A 24,592-nucleotide genomic window follows, 5' to 3' on the forward strand; every position below is an offset into this window, starting at 1 on the left:
TTTAAACTTTGCTGGCCAGAAACCAACAGGTTTGGAACAAAAACATCACCGGGGGCCCGAAGCGGGGCTGGGCGGCCCCGTCGGGACACTTCGTGTAGGTTCGGTCCCGGCTGTTTTGCGGAGCGGTGCGGGAGCGGCTCCGCATCCCGGACGGCCCCGAGCGATGCTCGCGGTGCGGTCGGGTCGGGTCGAGCTCCGGGGGCTGCGGGTAGCGGGCGTCCCCCGGCCGAACAGCAGCATCTGGTGGTGGCTGCGAGCAGAGCCCGGCTGAGAGCAGAGCACGCGTTTGTTGCGGTTCCGGCCGTACGTTGCGCTCTCATCCCTGCACCTCGGCCACGCAGCGTCCCCGTGTTGCAGCATCTTTGCAGCTCAGGATCCTTGCCAAACATCATCCCCACACGCCCTGGTATTCCCGGCAGTGCCTCAGCCCTGCAGAGCAAGCACACGTTGTGCTGGCAATGCTCAGTTTGCATCACCTTGGGATCCAGGCTGTGCATCACCCTCGCATTGTGGGTTCCCAAGCTGCATGCTACCCCTGTACCCCAGGCACGCATTTTCCCATTTCTTGGGTACATGCCACCCCAAATTTTGGCTCTCTTAGCCGCGCTGCATCCCTGCACCCCAGCCACACACATCTGCATCCCAGCCACACGTCATCCCTACATCACAGGATGCCCCATCACACAACCCCCCTTCCCCCCACTCCAACATCCCATGCTCTTTGCCCATGTATTACCCCATATCCTGGCCTCCCCATGCATTGTTTCATCCCCACACAGCAGCTCTGTGCCGGGGTCCCCACACTCAGCCCCATGCTTTGCCCCTTCCCCATACCCAGCCTCTCCCCTCTCCCAGCAAACATGTACATTAGCTGGCCTCAACTGATGTCAAGGCGCCATTAATTGCCTCTCCTCGTTACAGTAATAGCTCTAATCACTCATAACGATTTTCACATCCCAGCGTGGCTTTGCCTCTCCCCCCTCCCCACCCCCCCTGCCCATTTGTGCTCCATTAGGATGCAGCCCACCCGCAGCCATAGGGGCTGCCCCAAATGGCTCTGCCTGGAGCCATTGAGGACGAGAACACCAGGGTTACAAGTTGGAGACAATGGGACCAGGATGGGGACACCGGAGCTGGGAACTGGGCAGAACTGACCCCCCTCTGCTGCTTTTAAATAAGGCATCCCTGTGGTCACCGGGAAATGCTGCTCTGGGACACTTCAGCAGCACTTTAGCTGTGCCTCATTAGTGCTGAGATGCCTCTGCAGCCCCCCTGAGATCTCCAGGCCGGGGGGAACCAGGCCCACAAGTGCACTTAGGAGACACACAAGGTCTGGTCAGTGCTCATCCGCCCCAGGACCCACGGCGCCGGGATGCAGCTGCAACCCCACATCTGTCACCACCACCATATGATCCCCCCCTAAAGTGGGAAACCCCAAACTGGGCAATCCCATACACTGTCCCTGTAACGAAGCAGCCCCTGGGGCCTCCTCCTGCCCCATCCCCATGGGGTGTCCCACAAGGGCATCCCTGGTACCACAGCTCCATCTGAGGTGGGAGCAGAGCCAGTAACACGAGCAGCACTAGCGGTAGCCCGGATCCAGGCAGGATGAGGCTGCACCATGAAAAATCCCTTTGCAGCCCCATTGGATACAGGATGAGGTCTGGGACCCTGGCAGGGCCCTGTCCCCAGCTCGGCTGCTGTGCTGCTAAGAAAGGAACTTTCCCAAGGAGCAGAGCCGTTAATTACCTCATTGCCAGAGTCCATTACCGCTCCCCCTGGAGCAGCTGAAATGGAGAAACTGTGGGGTGGGGATAAATCAATCAGAGCTGCACATTTCTGGGAGCGGGGCTTAACCCTTCCCTCTCTGCCCCACGGGGAAACTGAGGCACGACCGCAGGGAAACCCACACCCGCCCCCCCCCCCCCCCCCCTCCATACACGTGGTGCTCTCATATCGCCACACTCAGGTCCTTTTTGGGGGCAGTTTGGTCTTTTTGCTGTGCTTGGACAGCGCGTGGCCGCTGCTTCCCCTCTGCGGGAACAGTATTGACCCAAGAGGCAATTTGCAGTGCAGCGCTGGAAAAGCTCACAGTTGTAATCTTGTTCCTTCCTCAAATTAGATAAGAGGGAAAAGCCCATAAATCAGCGCAGGCAGAGATTAGAGAACCCCAAGGAAGGAGGGCACTCTCCTCTGGTCATGCATAAGTGGGGGCACTGCCACCAACTCATGAATAAGGGCTGCATGTGGGGCACCGCTTGGCCCCCCCTGAGTCCCAGCAAAACTCTGGGGTTTAAAAAGGGGACAGGAACCACAGCCCCACTGCAAAGCAGCTGTTTGCACACCTGCATGGCAGCCCCAAGGCTCGCTGCCTCAGTTTCCCCATTGGCTCAGGGCTGGCATTGAATGTCACCCATTTTGCTGGCCGCCACATCCTACCCTGGGGCTGGCAGCTGGTGTTGTGCCCTCTGCAGGGAGGGGATGGCAGGGGCTGAGTTACGTGCCAGGGACACTGAGGACGGCTCTGGTTTCCTACTGTTCCTGCTGTGCTGCATGCAGCCCCAGCCATCCGGCACAGTACAGCACCACAGCAACGCACCTTGGCACAGTGCTGCTCCATGGCACGGCAATGCACCGTGCCTCAGTTTCCCCAGGTCTCCTCTTCCCTCTCCTTATCTCAGGTCACAGTGGGTAACAAAGGAGCTGCCAGGGCCCAGCCTGCACTGCCTAATTAGCCAGATGAAATCAATTCTGCTCCATTACAGTCAGATCCAGGTCTCAAACATTACCAAGGCGGCCGGAGAGCCCTGGGAAGGATGATTAAGTGGACGCTACAGGGCATTTGATAACCCCATGGCTCCGGTGACAGTGCGTGGGGAAGGGAAGGCTTTGCCCTTTGTTTGGGGGTTTGGCTTCTTCATCCCTTTGTGCTCAAAGGGTCCCCACCCCACACCTCTAGCACAAGGATTCACCTGCTGTGCACAGCCCTGGGTCAGCTAGAGAGTCCCTGAAGTGCCTCCATGTCCCTCTTTGGGCTGGGGACAACATCCCCCTCCCCTGCACCTTGGCTTTGCACATCCTCACCCCTTTCCTAACCCAAACCCACCCGTCAGCACCACCAACCCACACCTCATTCAGTGCCATGGAATGGAAACAAGCCATCCCTATGCCACCACGTCTCCTCTGCTCCCCTTCCCCTGCCCCAAAAAGCAGACTTTCTCCCCAGAGCACCTCCCCCTCCCTGGCACTCAGCAGACACTCCATGGGCAGCCAGCTGGCAGCTCAGCAGAGAAGTAGACACTTTTATTACCGACCAGGATCACCGCAGACTGGGAGAGCACGCAGGGCATCCATCTGGCCAGGCACTGGGATGGGGAGGGATGGAGCAGCCATGACACCGAGCAGCCAAGTGCCCCCCCCGCGGGGCTGGGGGTCCTGGTTGTGTCGCTCTAGGGGCAAACCCACAGTAGGGAAATGCCACAGCCACAGCCCCCCCCACCGCGGGCACAGCTCCAACCCTACAGCCCCCCAGGGGGCTCGCTGTGACAAACAGAGTTTAAACCCCTCTCTCCAGTATCAGGGCATCTGTCCAAGGTGTGGGGACAGTGGGAGCAGTGCCGGAGCACTCCGGCCAGCCTGGGGGTGATGGGGTTCCCTCTCAGCCCAGGATGTCCAGGTAGATGGGAGGAGTCTTGACCAGGGCCTGCAGGCGGCTGTGGATGTCCTGGATGCGCTGGCGCTGCTGTGGCTCTCGCTGCCAGCAGCTCTGCATGATGTCATACACCTCGGAGGGACACGTGCGGGGTCGCTCCAGCTCCCGGCCCTGCGTGATGCACTCGATGGCCTGTGGGAGCAGGGGGACGTGGAGCCCACAGCCCCCATCCGGACCCCACAGAGCGAGGGGGGTCCCTCGCTTTCCCCCATCCCACATGTGGATGCGGTGCCAAGCCCAGATCCGTGCTCAGCCCCATGCGCAGACCCCGCGTTGAGCCCACCTCGGTGTTGGAGAGCTGGTACCAGGGCTGCTTCCCGTAGGTAAAGATCTCCCACAGCACCACGCCGAAGCTCCAGATGTCACTCTCAGTGGTGAACTTGCGGTACAGGATGCTCTCAGGGGGCATCCAGCGGATGGGCAGCATGGTCCGACCACCCACCTGCACAGAGCAGAACGATTAGCGTGGACCCCCCCCTCCCCCGGCCCTCCCCTTCCCAAACCCCCACTGAGCACTCAGCAGCACCATTAAATATGGACGGGGCTGTGGAAGGGGCAGCAGATGAAATGGAAATTTGAGGCAGGGAAGGCGCGGAGCTCACCCGGTAGTAGTCGGTGCTGTAGATATCACGGGACATGCCAAAGTCCCCGATCTTCACCACCAGGTCGTGGCCCACCAGGCAGTTGCGGGTGGCCAGATCACGGTGCACAAAGTGCAGGGATGCCAGGTAGACCATACCTGAGGCGATCTGCGTGGCGATTTGCAGCATGTGGCTTAACGTCAGCTGCCCGCAGGGCTGCCCCTGCCCTTGGTCCAGGATCTTAGCATCCGGCCCGTGGGACCTGGCAGAGCAGAAGGTACTCAGTGCGTATTTGTGCCTGGAAGTGCATTTGGGAGATGCTGTGTGTGCGTGCAGGGAAAGTACATGCATGTGTGCAGCCACACAAGGTGCAGTACATGTGTGTGCACGCATGGTGGGGAAGGGAGTGCATGTGTGTGTGCACAGCCACAGGAAGGCATACACGTGTGTGCACACGTGTCCAGGATAGAGAAAGCTGTGTGCATGCTGGGAAAGCAGCCATGCCAAGGAAAGCCATGCACCTGTGTGCATGCGTGCTGAAGAGCACATCAACCTGTGTGTACACGCATGCATGCAGGGGAAACCAGGCATAAGAGAGCACGCATGCAGAAGAAGCATGCACACACACACACACACACACACGTGCATGCAAACGGGGCTAGTGCACACATGAGAGCATCCACAGCAAGGAATCCCATGCATGCACATGCCAGGAGTGCTGTGCACACATCGGCGGCGCTGAGCTGTGAGGGTTGTGCATCGCTGGGCGCCAGGAGGTGTGAAAGCAGCAGGCATGCACAGAGCCAGGGTGTGAGCGGGCCGGGGGCTGCACACTGCTTTGATGCCCAGTGCTGCTGACAGCTGGGCCGGGGAGGCTGGGCCAGGAGCGGGGGGCTCTGCTCGGCAGAACCATTAATGCCAAGTCCCATCACAATAATCATAAAAGCCACGTCTCAGAGCTCATCGCGTTGGCCACTAAAGCGATGCCTCTGGCAGCCCCCCCGTCTATCAGCAATACCTGGGGGGCCAATCGAAAAGTCTCTGCTTATTCCAGCTGATGGCCAATCTCTCTCTATTTAAGCCTCTCAGACAGCTAATCTAATCAATATTGCAAGGAGGGCTGCATTAGCAGCGAGCGCAGAGCGGCTGTCTGAGCCACGCTGATGGAGCGGGGAGGGGGCGCGGGGCCGGGCCCACCTGAGGAAGCGGTTGAGGTCTCCGTGCTTCATGTACTCGAAGACCATGATGAGGGGCTCACCCTCGGTGCACACACCGTAGAACTTGACGATGTGCTCGTGCTGCAGCACCGTCAGCAGCTCCGCTTCCCGCTGGAAGTCCAGCCGCGCGCTCTCCGTCACCTCCTTCAGTGCCTGCAAACACATGGTGTTAACCTGGCACCGACCGGCCCGGGACCCCCATCCCCAACCCCTCACCTTCACAGCCACCAACGTCTTCTCCTGCTCCGGGAGGAGGTGGGAACATTCGGCCAGGAAGACTTTCCCAAAAGCGCCCTCACCCAGCTCCCACTTGAGCACGATGTCACGGCGCTGCACGTGGTGCACACCTGGGGGACCCGCACCCGTCAGCCCCGAGCCTCTGCCCCAGGAAGACACTGGGGAGCAGTGGGGGATGCTGGAGCCCCCCAGCCTTACAGGCGTTGCAGAAATACTGTGGGTTTTCAATGAAGTTGCTCTTCAGCCCATCCAGCTTGCTCTCTGTGGAGGACATGGGGCTGCTGCCCAGGTTCATGAAGTGCAACGACATGGCCAGGTCATCCTCTTGGGCCAGCACAGCTGAGCCTAAAGGGACAGGGGCACATGAACAGGGCCATCAACAGAGGGGTGAGGGGTGCTTTGTGCAGCAGTGCCAGGTGCTGCCGAGCATCCCCCCCCAGCCCCGGGGGAAGCCAGTGCGATCAAACCCATTTGCAGGCTGAATCCATTCCAGGAGTGAATTAGCAGCTGCTGCCCGCCCTGCCTGGCCCCGGCGGGGCCCCACCGCCACCCAGTGCCCCAGGGGGTGCCAGGCAATGGGGACCCGTGGGGACCATTGCCCCATGGCTGTGCCCCCACCCGGTGCAGGAAGAGGGGACTCACGGTTAATGCCGAACTTGGAGCGGTGCCCGCACTTGTTGAGCACGATGAGCATGACGGAGAGGAAGAGGGAGGCGAAGACAGCCAAAGCCACGGCCACAGAGACCTGGGGATAGAAGGAATGGTGAGGATGGGGCCAGGGTCCTGCTGCAAAGCCAAGGGCAGCACCCTTCTCCCAGCTCCGGCAGCAGAGGTGGTTGCAAATCTACTGGGGAAACTGAGGCACAAGGGAGGGCAGGCAGCTGCCTTCATCCTATCCCACCCCACCTCTCCTTGCCTCTGGTTTGCCTTCACTTTAAGGACTGCTTTGCTTTCCCACAGGTGCCTCCTGCCCCAAATCACAGAGCACCCCATTCCAGCCGAGCCCTCACCCCAAACGTGTGCTCATCTGCTGTCTCCACGGGGCCCTCCAGAGAGCTGTTCCTGGTGCCTGTGTGGGGAGAGGGCACGGGGTGAGTGTGGGGAGGGGGCACATCCTCACTCCTGCACAATCACTGGCATCCTCATCAGGGGGCTAGCTCCAGTCACCATAACTAGGGGGGTTGGAGCAGGGGAAGCAGCACTCTCCAGCACTCACCCAGCGGAGATATGGAGACTGTGCAGCATGGAAAAAGGAAAGAGCACACATTAACCATCTCCACCCCCATGAGAGAGTCCCATTTCCTTCCCACTCCTTGGGGAAACCGAGGCACGCAGGGGCACAGAACCCCTGGGCAGGGTGGGAACAGAGGGATTTGGTGCCCCAGTGTCAGGACTGGGGCAGCACATCTCCTTCAGCCCCACTGCGACGCACCGGGGATGGGATCCTCGGGGCTGAAGCTGAAGGGGTTGTCCATGAAGCGGCCCTGGATGCTGCGGGTGGCGCTGCCCAGGGGGTTCTGCACCACGAGGGTGTAGTTGCCGTTGTTGACATGCGTGGGGCGATTGAGCTGGAGGCAGCCGTGCAGTATGGTGGAGTTGGGCTCATACTCCACAATGCGCGTGTGGATGTAGGGCCCTTCAGGCAGCGCCGAGCCGTTGAAGAACCAAAGGATGCTGGGCGCTGGGTTGCTGTCCACTGAGAAGGGGATGCACCAGAAGTGCTGCGAAATGGCTTCATGCAGGAGCAGGATCACCGGCGGGACTGTGGGGACAGAGCTGCCTGTGTACCCAAACGTGCATCCCCAAACACACGACCCCAAAGCCGCCCTTCACCCCACCTCCCCACCACCGTCACACGTCCCCTGGGTAGCTTACAGGTGACATTCAACATCACGCTGTCCTCCGCCAGCCCCGCCTCATTCTCTGCCCGGCATGTGAGGTCCTTGTGGTTGAGGCTGGAGGAGATGTTGTTGATCTCCAGGACAAGCTCCCACTCCGAGAGCTGCAGGGAGCACCGGGATGGGGTGAGCACATCCTGCACGGAGGGGATGCTGCAGGGGGATGGTGTGGCTGGAAGGTCCCCGCCGTGCCCCAAGCCTTGCCTTGGTGACAGATGGTTCTGATCCCATGTCAGGGAGCACCCACTCCCCGGTGGCTGGTGGCTCGCCCCAGATGTGGCAGGTGAGGTTGACGCTGTCCCCTTGGCGCAGCACCACATCGGGGTGCTCAATGCGGGCGGTGGGGGGCTCTGCCGAGGAGAGATGAGCTGTCCCCATGCTGTCCTCACCCACAATGGGCTCAAGGTTGGGTTTGGATCCCCCTGTACCACCTACCACAGCCGTACAGGAGGTGGCTGCCCAGGGCCACGAGTGCGCTGCCCTCCCAGCAGACCAGTGACTGGTTGCCCAGCTCAGAACGGCTCCCGTTCTGCCACAGCTGCAGCCAGCGGATCCCACAGGAGCAATTGAAGGGGTTTCCCTCCAGGATGCTGAGACGGGGAGAGGATACGAGCTGCATGCAGTGCATCCCCAGCTGCATCAAGCCCGGGGTGCGCAGGATGGATGGTTGCACCCAGAGCGGTTTGCTGCGCAATGCTGAGCTGTCTGTGCTGTGCTGTCCCCATCCCTGTCCCTGTTCCCATCTCTGCCGCACACACCTGGGGCTGTTGGAGCTGCATATCTGCAGCTGGGTCTGTACCAGTGCTGCCACAGCCACGGGTGCATCCCCAGCCCTGTCCCTGCTCCCACATCCTCCCCCAGAGCTATATCCCCAGCCATACCCCATGCCCTGCCCCTCGCCACGGCACTCACAGCTCCTGCAGGGGCAGATGCTGGAAGGTTTTCCAGGAGAGGCTGGTCAACGCATTGAAGGAGAGATTCCTGCAAGCACAGACCCCATCAGCCTCTCTTCCCCAACTCCCCTCATCCTGCATCACCCTCACACACAGCGATCTCTCATATGCTGGGAACAGAGCTGTCACACCATGACCAAGCAGAAGCACATGCACCAGGCTGGCTGCCAGCCCAGCCTTTGGGTGCCCCTTCCAGGGATCTCCATCATCTCTGGGGTAAGTTTCTTCTCCCTCCCCCCTCTCTCCAGCATCCCCTCCTGCACGGGGCTGCACTGCACAGAGTTCCCGGGGGGCTCCAGCCCCGATCAATGGTTTCACATTCAGCAGCACAATCCCACACAGTCCCTCTGGATTGAGTTTTGCTTCTAGGCAGTGGGACAGCATCGATCCTCCCAGAGTGCAGGGACAAAGCCACCCTGCGTGGGGATGAGTGCCCTGAGGGGGTTGACATGCATGGGGATGGGGATCCGAGCCCTAGAAGGGGGGGTACTCACACATGGCTCAGCCTGTGGGTGTCCTGGAAAGCATCGTCAGATATGTGCTGCAGCCCCGAGTTGGAGATGGTGCTGGGGGAGGCAAGGGCTAAGCATGTGCAGTGGGAACCCTGTCCCCATCCTCCCCACCCCACCCCAGGGGGCTCACAGGTGCCTGAGGTCCCACAGCATTCTGGTGTCTTTCTGGGTCAGAGATGTCAGCAGTGGTTGGTTCTCGATGATGCTGGAAGGCAACAGGGCAGCAGGTGGGGATCGGGCCCCCATTCTGGGATCACCACTGCCAGAGCAGGGGGAGCAGCCCTAGGATGGGGATAGGGACAGAGCCAAGCTGCTCCTCTGGGCCTCAGCTTCCCCTGGGCTGAGCTGGCACACTGGGGCCAGAGCTGAATTCCCACTCAGAACCCACAGTCCCACCCAGAGGGCGAGTTGGCCCGGCCTCAGCCCCCCTCCCCCAAAGCTCCTCTATGTGTCCCCTCACTTCTCCCTGTACCTACGGTGCCCTGTAGTGTGACGGTGGCACCGAGAAGCAGGCTGCTTCCCCACTCCTTCTCTTCCCAAGGAAAGCCCCTATGGGAGCCAGCGTGGGGCTTTCCAACCACCTCCACCCCCCAGGCCACGATGGGGATGAGGGAGACACAACAGAGGAATGGCAGGTGATCTCTTGGGGGATCACCATCCACCCCACCCTGTCAGGCAGTGAACAAAGAGCTGGCAGCGCCCGCAGCTCAGCGTTTCCCAGCACATGGAGAAACTGAGGCAGGGAGGTGTGCGGCAGCCGCTCCAGCAATGCAGCAGAGCAGCAGGGTGAGGACCCAGGAGCCCAAACACCCTGGTGGCACCCAAATTGTCACTACAAACCCCTGCTCCCTCCTCATCCCAGCACACAGCAGAGGGGGAATGGAAGAGACATGCCCCAACCCAGGCAGTGTGGGTGCCCAAACCCCTCCTGCACCTCAGCTGAGTACCAGCACGATTGTGCTCTCCCCACGCTGGAGAATCATCCCTCTCAGATCCAGGGGGATGGGGGCTCAATTCCCCCTCAGCTTCCTAACCCACAAGTCTCAGGTTAGATGAACAGCATCATCATGGTGGGGACAAAGGGTCCGGTCTCCTCCCGCTCCCCATCACTGCCCACTGCAGCATGGGCGCTCCCTGTCTGTGGACCCTGCTGCACCCCAGCCCTACTGGGACTTCATGGGAGGGGGCAGAGAATTGTCCTGAGTCTCTCCCTCACTCCCTGTGAGTCCACAGCAGGGATTCTTCCCACCTTTACACCCCAATAACCCCCCTCCAGGCAGCCCTGGTCCCATCAGTGCCCCAGCATTATCCCAGTGCCACCACCATGTACGTCCTCCAGCCCCACCACTGTGTCCTGGTCCAAATGCCCTGACCCCACTGCCATCCGCTTCCTCATCTCCATCCTCATCAGCCCGTCCTGGCCTCACTACTCTGTCCCATCCTTATCCTCTTCCTCATCCTCATCGCCAGATCCCATCTCCATCACTAGTTCCCTTCCTCATTTCCATCCCCGCTCCCTCTCCTCATCGTACGACCCCATCCCCAAATCCCCATCTCATCGCTGTCCCTCTGCCCTTCCCCACTCACACGTCGGTGAGGCGGCGGGTGCCCAGCAGCAGGGCGCTGAGGCTGCTCACGGTTCGGGGCTCCCGGCAGCGCAGGATGTGGGGCTCGGGGCAGCGGCATTGCGCGGGGCAGGCGGGAGGAGCGGCGGCTCCCGGGGGCAGCAGCAGCGCAGCCAGGCACAGCCGGAGCCAGGCGGGCAGCATCGCGACCCGAGGCCGCTCCGGGACCGCCGCCCTCGCACTTCGTCGCCGCACCGGAGCCCACGAAAGTGGCACCGTGAGGGACCGGCGGGTTAAAAGCGGCGCCCGGTCCGGCCTCTTGGGGAGGGGCCAGCGGCTCCCCCGCCCCGACCCTGCCCGCAGCCCCGCACCGCGCGGCGGCACCGGGAGGGTGCGGGATGGGAGCTCGGAGCGCAGGTGGGGTGGGAGAAGTGGGACCCTGCCCGCTCTCTGCCCGCGCCCTGCATGCGATGCTCGCACTCTGCACCGTGCCCACACGCTGCTCGCGCTGTGCCCGCAATGCCCGCACCATCCCCGCACCGCCCGCGCCCTGCTCCAGCAGCTCCGGTGCCCCCATTTGCAAGGGGCGGAGGACACCTCCCACTGCCGCCCTCCCGCACTCAGGACCATCAGGAGCATCCCCTTCCCCAGCTCTCCCATCGCTCTCCCAAAATGTCACAGCGCTGAGCTTCCCTCGAGTCCCCCGTTACATCGGGGTGCAGAATTGGGAACATTGCTGGCACAGTGGCCCCGTCTCACCTGCTTGGGACCCTCTTGTGAGGAGAGATCAGAGCATGGCTGGTGGATCCCCATCTGCCCCCTTTTGTCCCCATCCCACTCCCTGCGTCATGGCACTAGAGCTCATGTGTGCGATGAGTTTGGCACATTCTCAGTCTGAATTCCTCCCCCAGGGCTCAGCCCTGCGCACCAAGAGACTGGGATGGGGAGAAAAGAGATATGCGAGACCCCCCTCGACAGACATCCCGGTCCGAGTCGCCCGTCAGACCGCCACCGCCTCGCAAATTCCTCTGCTTTGACGTTTTTTTCCCCAGAAACGCCTCCGGCTCAGGCACCGCAGGGCAAAGCCGCAACGAGATGTGCAGGAAGCAGATGGGACCGGCGGACGGCAGTGGAAAGCCCCGAGCATCGCTCCCCCCCCACCTCCACCCCAACCCCCCGTGCCCCCACAGATCAAGCACCGCTCGGCCGAGCTCCGTCCTGCTTTATTCTCCCTGCACCCCCTGGGCAGACAGAGGAGTCGGCGCGGCCCCCGACGCGGTGCCCCGCAGTCAGGATTGTGGGGAGTCTGCAGGGCAGAGCGTGCCTCAGTTTCCCCACCCGCAAAACGGAGCGCCCCACGGGGCAGCCTCCCCTCTCCCGTGCCCCCCCCCCCCCCCCCTGTTTGCTACCTTCTCCCCAACGCAGGGGTTGGCAGTGCAGTGGCTGCCCCAGAGCGCACCCCCTTCCCTTAAAAGCAATAAATAACGCGAAAGGCCCCGCGATGGGGCAGGGGGATGAGTCCGCAGCGGGCGGCAGCCCCCGCTCACAGGCAGCCCGTCCCGTTGGGGAGCCGACCTCGGCTCTTGCGGGTGGGCAGAGGGGGTGCGGGCGGCTCGTCCTCCTCGGGGGGCGGCTCCGTTTCGGCGTCCGAAGGCTCGCTGGAGTCGCGCCGCCGGTTCTCCGGGCTGTAGAAGAAGGAGAGGGTGCGGAAAGCGGGAGCCATGTGCTCCTTGATGCTCTCCAGGAGCTGAATGAAGGATGGGCGCTGGCGAGGGTTCTGCTGCCAGCACAGACACATCAGTTCATGGCTGCGGAACAAAGAATGCACAGTGGGTACGGGGGTCCCCGGTCACCCCCGGCCACCTCAAGGGCAGCCGGCTCACGGGGGCTCCGTGCAGACCAGTGGCACTTATTGCCCACCCCGAGCAGGTCTGGTAAGAGATCCCCCCACTCACAGTTGATCGGGGCAGTTCTCCGGCCGCTCCAGGACGCCATTGTCCATGACGTAGTGCAGGACCTGTTCGTTGGACATCCCCTGGTAGGGCTGCTCAGCCAGCGTGGTGATCTCCCACAGCACCACCCCGAAAGACCTGCAGCACCCAGAGGTCAGCCCGGGGTGGGTGGGGGCTCACCCACTTGGCTCTCCCCAGCCTCGTCACCCACCAGACATCAGACTGCGTGTTGAAGATGCCATCCTTGAGGGCCTCGGGGGACATCCAGCGGACGGGGAGCAGCCCCTTGCCCCCTTTGCGGTAATAATCTGTCTCGTAGATGTCCCGCGTCATGCCGAAATCTGGTGGAGGAGGAAGAAGACGAGGAAAAAGGAGAAAGAGGTGGAAAAAGAATAAGAGAATGAAGAGGAGAAAGACGAGGAAGAGGAGGAAGATACCATGAGCACCAGGACGAGGGGACCCATCCCAAGCCCACCCACCTCTGGCTGCCCACCTCCAATCTTGACGGTGAAGTCCTCAGACACCATGCAGTTGCGCGCGGCGAGGTCACGGTGCACGAACTTCTTGGCGTTGAGGTAGGCCATGCCGTCGGCGATCTCACCCGCCATCTGGATCATGTCCTTGAGCGAGGGTGGCGGCAGCCCGGGGTTGTTCTGCACCACGCACAGAGAGAGGAGGCTTTGGGGGGACGTCCTTGGGGACGGGGTCTGTGCCCCCTCCTTTGTAGGGCACCACGGCGCCTGGGCAGCCCCTCACCTCGGCGTCAGGTCTGAGAGAACGCAGGTAGCTCTTCAGGTCCCCACGTGTCATCAGCTCCATGATGACCAAGGCTGGCTGGCCCTGGGACACGACGCCAAGCAGACGGACCTGGGGAGCGAATGGAAACAGCACGTGGGCAGCCACAAACCCAAGTTCCCTGGGATGTCCCCCCTGCTGCCACCTACCACATGGTGGCACTTGAAGGCCTTCATGACGGAGGCTTCCTTGAGGAACTCAATGCGCTCCCGCATGGTGGCCAGCTCGTTGACCGTCTTCAAGGCCACCTTGGTCTCCTCACCCTCAGCCACCAGCCCCAGTGCCAGCCCCTCGTACACCATCCCAAAGGAGCCCTGCCCCAGCTCCCGGATCACCGTGATCTTCTCCCGTGATACTTCCCATTCATCAGGGATGTACACTGCAGGGAGGGGGGTCACCATCACCATCATCGATATCACCACCACCTCCATCCCCATCCCCAAGCAGGGGAATGGGGCAGCAGACCCCAAGGGGGACCCCTGCCCATCCCCACATACTGTCCGAGGCACTGAAGTACTCGGGATTGACAGAGGCGTACAGCGTCCCACTGGGGTAGCCATCATTGCTCCTGGGAGGATGGAGAGGTGGGCATGGCACAGAGGACAGGGGGACAAAGAAGGGGGACAAAGGGCGGGGGGACAAGAGGCAGGGATGCAGTGCCACCTCCCCAGCCCCAGCTCAGCTGAGTGCAGCCCTAGGGTTCGGAGGGGTCACTACCTTTTCTTATTGTAGAAGAAGACAAAGACGGCGAGGCAAGAGATGAGCACCATGAGGATCACAGGCGTAACAGTGAGCAGGATGTAGAAGCTGCCGGACTCCTCCTCGGCTGCCGGGAGTGTGTCCGTGGGGCAGGGTGTTGTGGGACCATTTGTAGCAGCACTCCGTGCCCTATGCTGCTCCCACCCCAGAGCATCCCCAAATCTCCCAAATTCCTGATTTAGCAGCATTCTTTCATCTTCTGATGTCCAGATCCAGGAGCACTCCCTGATCCCCAATCCCACCATTCCTCCCCAATTTCCTGGTGCCCCATCTAGCAGTCTCCCAGCTCCCAGCCCAGCAGCCCCTCAACCCCACTGGCATCCTCCTTGTCCCCATCAGGTACCTGGCCCCAGGATGTAGAACTTGACAAGTCCCGTCCAGGAGCCGTTGCCAGCCAGAGATGTGGCACGGACCTTGGCTGAGTAATTCCCTGGCTGCAGCAGGGCCAGGTGCACGCCTCCATATTTAGCATAGCGGTGTCGGGAGACGCAGACAACAGTGGTGACCTCCTGGGGATGAAGGGGTAGTGGCAATGGGGACATCCCAGTCTCGGGGAGGGGGATGCCGAGTCGGATCCTCACCTCGCTCTCACGGCTGTACTTGATCTCGTACTTGAGGATGAGCCCATTGGGGTTACGGGGCTCCTGCCAGCGCAGCAGCACGCTGTTCTTGCTGGCTGGCTCCCAGGTCACATTGCCGGGAATGTTGTCAGCTTGCACTGGACGGGACATAAATGGGCTCAGGATGAGAGGTGATGGCCTCACGTCACATCGGGGAAGGTTCAGATCGGATATTAGGATAAAGTTGTTCTCAGAAAGAGTGATAAGGCATTGGAATAGGCTGCCCAGGGTGGGGGCGGAGAAAGGTGTAGCTGTGGCACTAAAGGATGTGATTAATGGGCACGGTGGTGAAATCTTGATGGTCGGAATTGATCTCAGCGCAGTTTTCCAACCTTAGCGATTTTGCAATTCTACCAACCCAGTGCTGATCCCCTCCCAAAATCACCCAGCATCCTCCCCTCTGCCCTTGGACGTACACTCAGGCATGGTCCTGGCGAAGACAAAAGTGGCCGCGCTGCAGCCCACGGTGTGCGCAGCGTGGTTGCAGGCATGGATGTCGATGCGGTACTCTGTGAAGTGCCTCAGCCGCGACAGCACCGCGCGGTCCCGCACCACTTTGTCCTCAAAGATCTGGAAGTCGCGTTTGGGTTCGGCTCTGGTGTGGCTTGGAGGTGGTGGCTCCACTGAGGAGGCGTTGGTGGGGGATGTGACGGCCATCAGGTCCCTGCGGCGCTTTGGGGTCCTGCAGGGATGGGAGGAGGTTTAGGGTCAGGGCGCAGGGGGGGCCTCACATGCAAATGGGCAGGGAGAGCCTCAGAGTTTTGGGGTTCTTCCCAGCTCACCGCTGTGGGTACTTGTTGATGGATGTCACCTTCCAAGGTGGCCTGAGACAGTAGGAAATGGTTAAAGAAGCCGAGGAACACCCTCCCTGTAACAGAGCAATGCTCGGAGACCCCCTGACCCTGGTACCCCTAAAGTGCTGGCACCTGGGGATGATGATGGAGTTATGGAGGAAGTTCTCGAACTTCTTCTGGAAGGACTCAGCTTCGCCCTCCATGCGGAGCTGCCCGTCAGCAGGGCGGCAGGGGCAGCAGCGCTCCTCTGCATCCTGCTCCACTTCAGGGCCGTCCCCGTCACTGAAGCGCGTGTCTGCACTGCTGGTGGGCAGCTTCAGGCCTGGAGGTGGGGGTGGGCAGTGCTGCATTTCCATCTCCACCCCCCATCCCAGCTCCACAGGGACCCGGGGATTGTCCCCATCCCTGCATCATCCCTGGTAACCCTTCCACACCTTTGTGGCAGTAGTCATTGATGTAGAGCTCCATGTCCTCAGCCAGCTGCTGCCACAGCACCAGGTAGTAGGTGATGTTGCCGTTGCGCTGTGTAGGTGGCTTCCAGCGCACCACGATGTGGGATGAGGAGTTGGACATGGAGATGACATCCCGTGGCACTGTCGGGGCTGGGAGGGCATGGGGACATCAGCCCCAGCCTGAGGTCACCGTGGGCACCCCAAACCCCCCAGCAACCCCATACCTGCTGGCATGGTGCGGATGTAGACCACCTCGCTCTGCGCCCCATAATTGCGCCCTTCCTCGGCGGTGGTGAGGGTGATGGCACGGACAAAGATGGCATATTGTGTCCACGGCCGCAGGTTGAGCAGGGCCACCCCTGGCTCCTGCTCACTGCTGAGTGGCAGCTCCACGTCCAGCACATTCCAGCTCTGTGCCCCGCAAGCATCCTGCCCCACGTACTCTGACACGTTCTGGAAAGGTCTGGCAACCACCCGGCCCCCAGGCATCAGCTGGGGGTCCCAGCCAACCCCAAGTCTCTCCATCTTCTGGGGCCCAGCAGCCCCAGATGTGCCATAAGGATGCTGCAGGCTGGGGGACACGAGGATCACTTACGACTCCTTGTAGTAGACAATGAAGCTGAGGAGGTCTCGGTACTCAGGCGGCCGGTACCGCTCCCACTTGAGGAAGATGCGGTCAGACTCAGTGATGTTGGAGATGAAACGCAAGGTTTGGGTTTTGCCTGTGGGAGGGGTGCAAGGGATCAGAATCATGGTGCCACTGGGTCCCCCCCATGCCCATCCCCACACTCACAGGACGCCCGGTCCCCGTTGGTACGCGGGTTGATCTCTGCCTTGTTCTGCCGCCCCTTGGTGCCTGTCACCTCCTCCATGTGGTAGATCTCAGCCAAGCAAAGCTTGGGGTTGAAGGCAAAATACATCTTGCCCACAGGGATAGAGAGGACGTGGTGGCTCCAGTCCCACAACTGCTGCAGATTCTGATTGTCCAGGACGTATAGGGTGTAATTCCTGTGGAAGAGGCAGATGGTGGTGATGGGCACAGGCACCCCACTCCCAGGTGTCTTCAGCACGTCCTGTCCTCACCCATCCACCATGGAGTCTCCGCGGATCAGCTTGAGGTTCTTGAAGAAGGACAAGGAGACCAGGGCGAAGGAGTGCTTGATCTTCAGGAAGCCCGTGATGGTCTCGATGAGGCCCAGGCTGCTCTGCAGCTCCGAGGCCAGATTATCTGGGGACATCCCATGGGCATGAGCGTGGTGTGGTGATGGAGCTGGCACTTGGGACCCTCACTCCTCAATGACCCCCACCCATTAATTCTTCCTCCAAGGGAAATTCCCACCCCCCCCTCTACCCATGTCACCCTCCCAGCACTCACAGCCTCGGCGGATGTTGAGGATGAGGTTGCCCTCCACCAGAGTGCAGCCTGCCAGCTCCTGCGCTGCCCGTGTCGAGTCCACCGTCTTGGTGCCAACCTTGCATGCTTTGGGGCACAACCCCTCACACTTGTGGCAGAAGATGCTGCAGGGACAGGGAGTGGGACATAAGCCGGGCACGGAGCCCCCTCCCTCCACTGCCGCCCCCCAAGGGCAGGGGTCCCCACCTGCTTTCATTCCTGGTGTAGCCGGGGGGGCACTCAGAGAGGCACTGCTGCTGGTGGATGACAAACTTGGAGGCATCGCGTGGGTTGTCGGAGACCTTGCGCAGGCTGGCACAGTACTCAGCTGTGACGCAGCGCCAGCCCTCGTACTCATAGGTGCGGGGTGGGCAAGAGGGCAGGCAGTGCCCATTGAAGTGGAAGTGACGGCAGGCCACGCAGGAGCGGCTGTCACGGGGCCGCCCGCAGCCCCCCAGGCACTCAGCATGGCAGCACTCACCCGACGCCGTGCACGCCGAGCCCGCACCGCACGGACACACTGCAGGGAGGTGATGTTGGCAGTGGGAAAAGGGGATTGTGCAGGGTTTGGGTGGGTAGGGGGCTGGTGGCAGACTGCTGGTGTGGGGAGCAAGGAGAGAGGGTGAGGAGGGGTGGAGGGGTGAATGGATGAAGAAATGGATGCAGGGATGGATGGACGGAGGGATGGGTAGGTGGAAGGGTGGATGGAGGGAGGGTTGGTTGGATGGGTGTACGGACAGAGCGATGGATGGAGGGATGGACAGACACGTGGGTGGATGGACAGGTGGTGGATGGACGGGTGGATGCACAGACAGCTGGACAGACAGATGACGGCCTGCGTGGACAGTCAGGACAGACGGGCAAATGGACAAATGGACAGGTGAGGCTCACCGCATGCCAAGCCCCAGCCACCCAGCGGTGCCACGTGGTGCGGCCAGTGCTGGGGCAGTGGCCGAGGTTACAGCCCAGATAAGGATCTGTGTTTATAGTATATATTTCATTACCAGGCCTCCTGTTTACTGCAAACGAGCCCGGGAGGGGCGTGTATTTACCTCACCGCTGGGAAAACATGGCAGCTGGGAGCTGGCCTCTCCTCCCGAGAATGATACAGCGCGGATCCAATTACTCCACTGCAGCTCGCTCCCACGCAGAGACAGATGTATGCCCAGCTCTGCCCTCCCAGTGCCTCCCAGTGCCTCCCAGTGCTCCCCATCGGCTCCCAGCACTGGGATGAGCAGCCCCGCAGCACCTCACCCACCTTTCTGGCAGTAGCTGGAGGTCCAGCAGCGGTAATCCAACTGCCCATTGACAACGGTCTGCGCACACGGCTTCTCCACGTCCAGGATACCTGGGCAGACGTCGGCGCACTCCTCGGCCAGCTTGTTGCCCACAATGTAGCTGTTGTCCACGGCGTCGGGCAGCAGCAGCCCCCAGTCGATGGTGGAGAGGTGGCAGAGCTCCTGGTTGCGCTCGATGCGCACCGAGCCGCGCAGCACATGGCTCAGGCTGTGCAGCCCGATCTCCCGCAGGTGCGGCATCTCGAAGATGACCAACGCGTAGTTGAAGAAGAGGTTGGTGCCACGGATGACCGAGAGGTTGGGGAAGAGATCCCGCAGGCTCTCCAACCCGTAGACACGGAAGAGCAGCAGGTACTCGGTGATCATCAGCAGGCGGGGGAAGCTGAGCCCGCGGAAGTCCTCGGCGCCCGTGGTGAACATCAGCAGGATCTGCAGGTTGCCTTCGATGATGGAGCAGTTCTCCAGCTTCTGCAGCTGCGACACGTCGTTGCGGATGTCCATGCTGCCGCAGACTGGGGTGGCAAAAAGGGGCCCAGGGGCAATGGGGTGCCCCAAGAGCATCCAGCCACCACACAGGTGTCATCCCCCCTCCCCCAGATAGGGCCGCAGCGATGCGTGGCAGGGGTTAATGTCCTGCTCTGGCTGTCAGCTGCCTGCGGTCGCTGTGGGCAGCTGGGGCAGATGAGAGCAGCAGTGACAGGCAGCCGGCGCACCACAGCTCCTAGGGGGACAGCATGGCTGCTGTGATGCTAACGAGGTCTGGCTCTGCGGGAGCTTCCCAGGATCATTTCATAGCCCTCTTCCAACCCCATGGAGGCTGCAGCCCCTGGGGTAGCAGCAGTGAGCACGCAGCATCCTCCCACCGAATCGCTCCCATTGACACTTTGCAGAGAAGGGGCTATGGGGTCACCATCCCAGGGGCTTTCCACCCCATTGCAGGTGGGCACCATGGGGCTGAGCATCTCCTGCTGTCTCTGCCCCCCTCCAGCAGTATCCCCAGCCTGAAACCTGACTCCAAGTTATTACGGAGAGAAACTCACTGTTACTCAGAGAGGGATTTACTGTAAACACAGATAGCAAAGATGACCAGCTCAGCGTGTACCCCGAACACCCAAGCAGTGCTGGCAACATGGAATGGAGCTGGAGCACCCAGAAGTGTGTGTCAAGGCAGCAATACACAGAGCCCCCCCCAGCACTATGGGGTACCCTCGGGACATGGGAGTCTCCATCCTGCTGTGGGGCTGAGGATGCAGTATCAGCTCTGAGAGTGCAACACTCTGCTGCCACAGCTGTGACCTTGGCAAAGTCACAGCAGTCCCTGTGCTGAGTGGGGGAACAGAAGAAGAGAGGGGACCAGGAACAACTTGGTCCCTATTGTGGGTAGAGAGAATTCTAGGGTCCCCAGTGCCCTCACTGGGGCAGAGACAGAGCAAGAAGCATTCCCAGAGCAACTCTCAGCATGAGTTCAGCTGCTCTGTCCTCATTCCCCCTCCACTTCTCTCTAGCTCCCAATGGGGAAACTGAGGCAGCACGCAGAGAAAGGACAGACACACAGTGACAAACCCAGGCATGTGGGTCCCTCTGTCCCCACCCTGCTGGGAGTGCAGGGACCCCACCAGGGGACATCCCCACATAAGCCCCTGGGGATTTTCCTGATCCAGGATCATCAGAACCCCATGCCTGTCCCCCAGGTTGCATCCCCAGACTAAAAGGTTTAAGCATCATTTTCCATCACTGCTGAGTGCAGTGGCTTCATGGAATCATCTCCCACAAAAGCAAGCGATGCCCTGACCCCACCACAGGGCCCCCACCCCATTTCCTCCCCAACTCCAGACCCCAAAGGTCACAGACGTGAGGATTGTGGCAGCGCGGTCATCGCGTCAGAGGGGAAACTGAGGCAGCAAGCACAAAGCTTCACCTGGAGGCTCAGCCCAACAACTCCAAAACCCCAAAACCCATCCCCCTCACCCCTCTTTCCACCACTTACTTTCAGAGGGGGCCTGCACCGGGGGCAACAGGAGGGGGCTGAGGAGCAGCAGGGCAAGCAGCAGCCGTAGGACCCCCGATGCCCCCATCCCGTGGGGCCACGTCTCACTCCTGCCCGGTGCTGCTGCAGGCGGGCACACGTCCGGCCCCGCACGCCGGGCACTCCTTGCCAGCACCGAGGCACGCCGGGAGAAGGGTGGCCCCGTGGCCCCTTCACTTTTGTTTTCGGCTGCCACACACAAAATATTTAGCCTGACAACTGTGCGGGGCCGGGCCAGGGCCAGGGCCGGGGCTTGTTTGGGAAATAGAGAGGGGAGAAAACAGGGCGGCCCTGAGAGCAGTGGGGCTGGAAGGGGTCAGGGAGTGTGAGATGCCCCCAGACCTTGTGTTCTTCAGGATGACGCTCCGTGCTTCGCTTTCTGCAGGTGTGGGGATTGTGGGGAGGATTTGAGGGCATGGGTACATCCAGGGTGATCCTGAGAGGGGTCAGTCCCAGGGAACAAAGGAGCAAAGAGGAGGAAGAGGAGGAGGAAGAGGATGAGGAGGGGGAGGAAGCTGCTCCGCTCAGCACCCAAGATAAGAGGATTGGGGCACATTTATTTCTCGAATTAGAGCCAAGGGAAGGGCAGAGCCCTCAGGTGAGGGTGTACCTGGGGAGCACAGCAGTGCCCCTGGCTCTGCCCCAGTGGCCCTCAGCACAGCAGCACTGGGAGCAGCAGCTCCAGCACTCAGGTGCTCACATCTGCTGGGGGTGAAGGGGGGTCTGGAGGTCCTTCTCGTGGGACTGCCCCATTCTTCTGTCCCCACCTTTGGGGGGAGCTCAGGAGCAGCTGCTCCTACGCCGACGGAGCAGAGTCACGGGGCGGCTGCCTTCCTCCTCCTGGTCGCTCTCACAGCAGCGCTGGGGGCACAGAAGGGCACAGAGGGGCTGAAGGGCAAGGACAAGACCATGGGCCCCCCCAGGGAGGGGCATCCCATGGCACAGCCCCTCATTATCCATTATGCACCCCCAGCATCTCACCAGCTCTTCGCCCTCCGTCCCGGGGCTGCAAAGCAGCTGCATGCGGCACAGCCGGTTGCAGGCAGACACCATGTTGTAAGAGAGCTGGGGGAGCAGCAAGGCAGGGGTCTGTGCAGGGAGCTCTCCCCTCCACTCCCACCACTCCTATACTGGAGCACAGACCCCACTATGGCCCCCTATCCAAATGCACCCAGCCCTGGGGTGGAGCACGATGGCTTCACACAAGTACCCAAAGGTGATGGGACCCCGCATCCTGCCGTCCCCATCCCTCACCCCCTTATCCCTCCCTTTCACCTTCCACTTCCTCCGGGCGTTGAACTTGCGGAAGTTTTTCATGTTGATGGAGGAACGGCACCGTTTTGCTGCTTGTTTCCTGTTCAGGGGCTGGAGGGACGAAGCTGTGGCATCATCACTGCACCCCCTCCCCACATCCTCAGCACACGGCAGCCAGTGAAGCCCAGCTATGTTCCCCCTTTCTATCTCACCTTAATCCAAGGGTGCACAAGGCACTCAGATGCAGTCATTCGCTCCCTGCAACAGAGAGGGCTGTGATGGCAGGGATCCGGGGATCCCTAGGGTTGGGGACAGAGACCCCCAGGGACTGGGACACAGACAGGCATGGCACTCACTGAGGCTCCTTCACCAGCAGCTGCCGGATGAAGTCCTTGGCCATCTCAGAGGTGTCACTGAAGTAGCGCTCCTCGAACTCATAGGCGCCCTCCAGGATGTTGGAGAGGGTCTCAGCATCTGTCTCACCCTGGAAGGGGGAGAAGCCGCTGAGCCTGCAGGGACATGAGGGAGCGTGAGCACCGGAGATGGACCTGCCACGCTGCCCCCAGTGCCTCAGTTTCCCCCGGCTGCATTTTCCCCTCGCCACTACTCACAGGATGTAGGTGATAACCCCGATGCTCCTGAAAGACAGAGGGTGGGGGTCAGGACTGTCCTGTGGGGCTCCCTACAGTGGCACTGTGGGTCCCCCCCCGTCCCTCTCCTCACCACATGTCGGTGGCGGAGCTCAGCGGTTCGTAGTTGATCACTTCGGGAGCTAAGGGTGAAGGAAAAGCAGAGGGGGGCATGTCAAATGGGAGCACCACACGGGCACCCTGATATGTCCCCAATCATGCAGGTCCCCCTCCCAGTGAAGCTGTCCCAGCTCTTGTCTGCCCCTTAGAGCTGGGGCTCCAGGGGTCCCACTGCCCCTCCAGCCCAGCTGACAGCTCCATACCGATGTACTGGGGGGTCCCGCAGAGGCTCTTGAAGGTGACACCATGCTCCAGCTTCTGGGCCAGGCCAAAGTCGATGATCTTGATTTGAGGCTTGGGCACATCCTTCTCCTGCAGCATGATGTTCTCGGGCTGCGTGGAGATGGGTGAGGAACAATAAAATGCCCCAGAACCACCCCCAGGTAGGATGCAGCCATAGGGTGGGGGGGGACACCCTGGGTCAGCCAGGGACCTGCACAGGCACCTTGAGGTCAAAGTGGGCAATGTGGCGCCCATGAAGGTACTGCACCCCAAGAAGGATCTGCTCCAGGAACTCGATGGCCTCCTCCTCCAACAGCATCTCCTTCTCCGCAATAAAGTCAAAGAGTTCCCCACCACGCATCCTGCAGGGCAGGGCAATGCTGGGGGGAGGTCTGGGGGGAGCACAACACCAGCACCCCCCCCTCACCCAACTCCAGGACCCCGCTCACAGCTCCAGCACCAGCACCATCTCAGCTCTGCATGTGAAGAGGTCGTGCAGCTGCATGATGTTGGGGTGCTGCAGGTCCCGCAGGATGGCCACCTCCCGTTCCACCTGCACCCTTTCCAGGCCCCGCCGGCTGCCCCGGCACCGCCGCGTCTTCACAAATTTGGCAGCATAGAAAACGCCGGTGCTGCGTTCCTGGCACTTCTTCACCACTCCAAAGTGCCCACTGCGAGGGAAACCAGGGCACAGGTGGGGATGGGGAGGGGGGCACAGCTGCAATGTCACTACTCCGCACACCCCACACCACCCTACTCACCTGCCCAGCGTCTCCAGCAGCTCATACAGCTCCTCCACACTGCGTGCATGCAGGGCGACCGCCTGCAGGAGTGCACAGACCTGGCTTAGCCAGGCGGCACCCCCTGGTACATGCTGCAGGGGGGTTCACTGGTGTCTCCTCTCCCAGTTTGCACCCCCAGGACCCTTCCTGTTGCTCTCACCTGGGGGCTGTCGGAGGCAGCCCTGCCATCCTCAGCCATGGCTGCAAAGATAAATAGACAGAAGGGATGGGAGGGGGGGCAGCAGGACCAAGAAGAGCCCTCCCAAATCTCACCACACCGATGGCGCAGCTCCCAAGCAAAGAGGGAAACGGAGGCAGGGCGTGCAGCTGAGCGTGCAGTGCTGAGGGGTAGCACCCAACGCCAGAGGCAGGGTCCCCCTCCAGCAGGGAAAAGCACCTCGATAAGGGAACACAACGAGGGAGCACGGGACCTGACGGCTTTGTGCACGGTTGTCCCCATCGATGGCCAAGCAAAGCTGTCTCCAGCCTAGATCCTTCCCCCCTTCCACGCTCTGCTTGCTCCCAGCACTGCCAGCCCCGCTGGATGGCTGCTCTGCACAATGACAGCCCCGTGCCACCCCCAGGCAGCGCAGGCACCCCGCCAGGCACTGCACAGCCTCGGATCCACGTAGGCTGGAGTCTGGTGACCGTCCCCAACATGTGACAGAGCTGTGGGGGCACTGGGGAGGCAGCTTTTGTGGTGACAACGGCACCGTTGTCCCCAAGGCAGTTCTATCCCTTGTGCAGGGCTACGCTGTGCACCCCAGCACCCTTACCTTTGCTCTCAGCTCCGGCGATGGGGATGAAGACCTTTCGTGGGA

At 61.3% G+C, this 24,592-nt stretch overlaps 3 protein-coding genes across 5 annotated transcripts; all 3 read right to left on the reverse strand.

Moving 5' to 3' along the window:
• Positions 1 to 3,282: 3,282 nt before the first annotated feature.
• NTRK1 (neurotrophic receptor tyrosine kinase 1) lies at positions 3,283 to 11,624 on the reverse strand. Of its 3 annotated transcripts, XM_042894060.1 has the most exons (17): positions 10,698 to 10,879; positions 9,241 to 9,315; positions 9,093 to 9,164; positions 8,558 to 8,626; positions 8,081 to 8,235; positions 7,850 to 7,995; positions 7,623 to 7,749; positions 7,180 to 7,509; positions 6,964 to 6,981; positions 6,758 to 6,816; positions 6,390 to 6,492; positions 5,946 to 6,092; positions 5,727 to 5,857; positions 5,491 to 5,663; positions 4,315 to 4,555; positions 3,996 to 4,154; positions 3,283 to 3,844 (listed from the first exon to the last, which is right to left on the reverse strand). In XM_042894060.1, exons 1-17 carry the CDS (start codon positions 10,877 to 10,879, stop codon positions 3,659 to 3,661), a joined length of 2,373 nt encoding a protein of 790 aa, XP_042749994.1. In that variant the 3' UTR covers positions 3,283 to 3,658. The 3 variants fall into 3 exon arrangements, with proteins under 3 accessions (XP_042749994.1, XP_042749995.1, XP_042749996.1); XM_042894061.1 differs by lacking the exon at positions 10,698 to 10,879 and adding an exon at positions 11,435 to 11,624 and having other exon boundaries at positions 5,491 to 5,857; XM_042894062.1 differs by lacking the exons at positions 6,964 to 6,981; positions 10,698 to 10,879 and adding an exon at positions 11,435 to 11,624 and having other exon boundaries at positions 5,491 to 5,857.
• Positions 11,625 to 12,113: 489 nt separating this feature from the next.
• On the reverse strand, positions 12,114 to 21,212 carry INSRR (insulin receptor related receptor). Its single transcript, XM_042894064.1, has 22 exons — positions 20,726 to 21,212; positions 18,699 to 19,250; positions 17,648 to 17,960; positions 17,423 to 17,565; positions 17,131 to 17,275; positions 16,841 to 17,055; positions 16,643 to 16,769; positions 16,272 to 16,510; positions 16,030 to 16,197; positions 15,728 to 15,917; positions 15,584 to 15,625; positions 15,218 to 15,483; positions 14,763 to 14,899; positions 14,525 to 14,690; positions 14,140 to 14,248; positions 13,920 to 13,990; positions 13,572 to 13,801; positions 13,384 to 13,494; positions 13,121 to 13,280; positions 12,839 to 12,968; positions 12,631 to 12,765; positions 12,114 to 12,483 (listed from the first exon to the last, which is right to left on the reverse strand). Exons 1-22 carry the CDS (start codon positions 20,811 to 20,813, stop codon positions 12,219 to 12,221), a joined length of 4,002 nt encoding a protein of 1,333 aa, XP_042749998.1. The 5' UTR covers positions 20,814 to 21,212; the 3' UTR covers positions 12,114 to 12,218.
• Positions 21,213 to 21,301: 89 nt separating this feature from the next.
• Positions 21,302 to 23,592, reverse strand: LOC122193317 (death-associated protein kinase 2-like). The gene is made up of 10 exons (XM_042894063.1): positions 23,439 to 23,592; positions 23,213 to 23,351; positions 22,971 to 23,100; positions 22,742 to 22,790; positions 22,630 to 22,656; positions 22,375 to 22,527; positions 22,231 to 22,276; positions 22,040 to 22,129; positions 21,746 to 21,889; positions 21,302 to 21,625 (listed from the first exon to the last, which is right to left on the reverse strand). The coding sequence occupies exons 1-10, from the start codon at positions 23,492 to 23,494 to the stop codon at positions 21,545 to 21,547; spliced, it is 915 nt and encodes a 304-aa protein (XP_042749997.1). The 5' UTR covers positions 23,495 to 23,592; the 3' UTR covers positions 21,302 to 21,544.
• Between the last annotated feature and the right edge of the window lie 1,000 nt (positions 23,593 to 24,592).

The sequence above is a fragment of the Lagopus leucura genome, unplaced genomic scaffold, assembly GCF_019238085.1.
Source record: "Lagopus leucura isolate 7727_CA_CO unplaced genomic scaffold, USGS_WTPT01 236-5_obj-0_obj, whole genome shotgun sequence".
Lineage (NCBI taxonomy): Eukaryota > Metazoa > Chordata > Aves > Galliformes > Phasianidae > Lagopus > Lagopus leucura.

Bases quoted from the DNA above. Each gene is read 5' to 3' on its own strand.
- NTRK1 (XM_042894060.1), bottom strand. From the start codon at position 10,879: ATGCTGCCCGCCTGGCTCCGGCTGTGCCTGGCTGCGCTGCTGCTGCCC. The intron at 9,165-9,240 runs GTGAGCCCCCTG...TGCCTCCCCCAG, and splicing joins CTGTGGGACCTCAGGCACCT to CACCATCTCCAACTCGGGGC. The intron at 7,750-7,849 runs GCAAGGCTTGGG...TGCTCCCTGCAG, and splicing joins CAGAACCATCTGTCACCAAG to CTCTCGGAGTGGGAGCTTGT.
- INSRR (XM_042894064.1), bottom strand. From the start codon at position 20,813: ATGGGGGCATCGGGGGTCCTACGGCTGCTGCTTGCCCTGCTGCTCCTC. The intron at 17,056-17,130 runs GTGAGGACAGGA...CCTCTTCCACAG, and splicing joins GGAGACTCCATGGTGGATGG to GAATTACACCCTATACGTCC. The intron at 16,198-16,271 runs GTATGGGGTTGC...ATGCCCTCCCAG, and splicing joins CATCCGCACCATGCCAGCAG to CCCCGACAGTGCCACGGGAT.
- LOC122193317 (XM_042894063.1), bottom strand. From the start codon at position 23,494: ATGCAGCTGCACGACCTCTTCACATGCAGAGCTGAGATGGTGCTGGTG. The intron at 22,791-22,970 runs GTATGGAGCTGT...CTTCACCCTTAG, and splicing joins CGGGACCCCCCAGTACATCG to CTCCCGAAGTGATCAACTAC. The intron at 22,130-22,230 runs GTGAGATAGAAA...TCGTCCCTCCAG, and splicing joins TTGTGCACCCTTGGATTAAG to CCCCTGAACAGGAAACAAGC.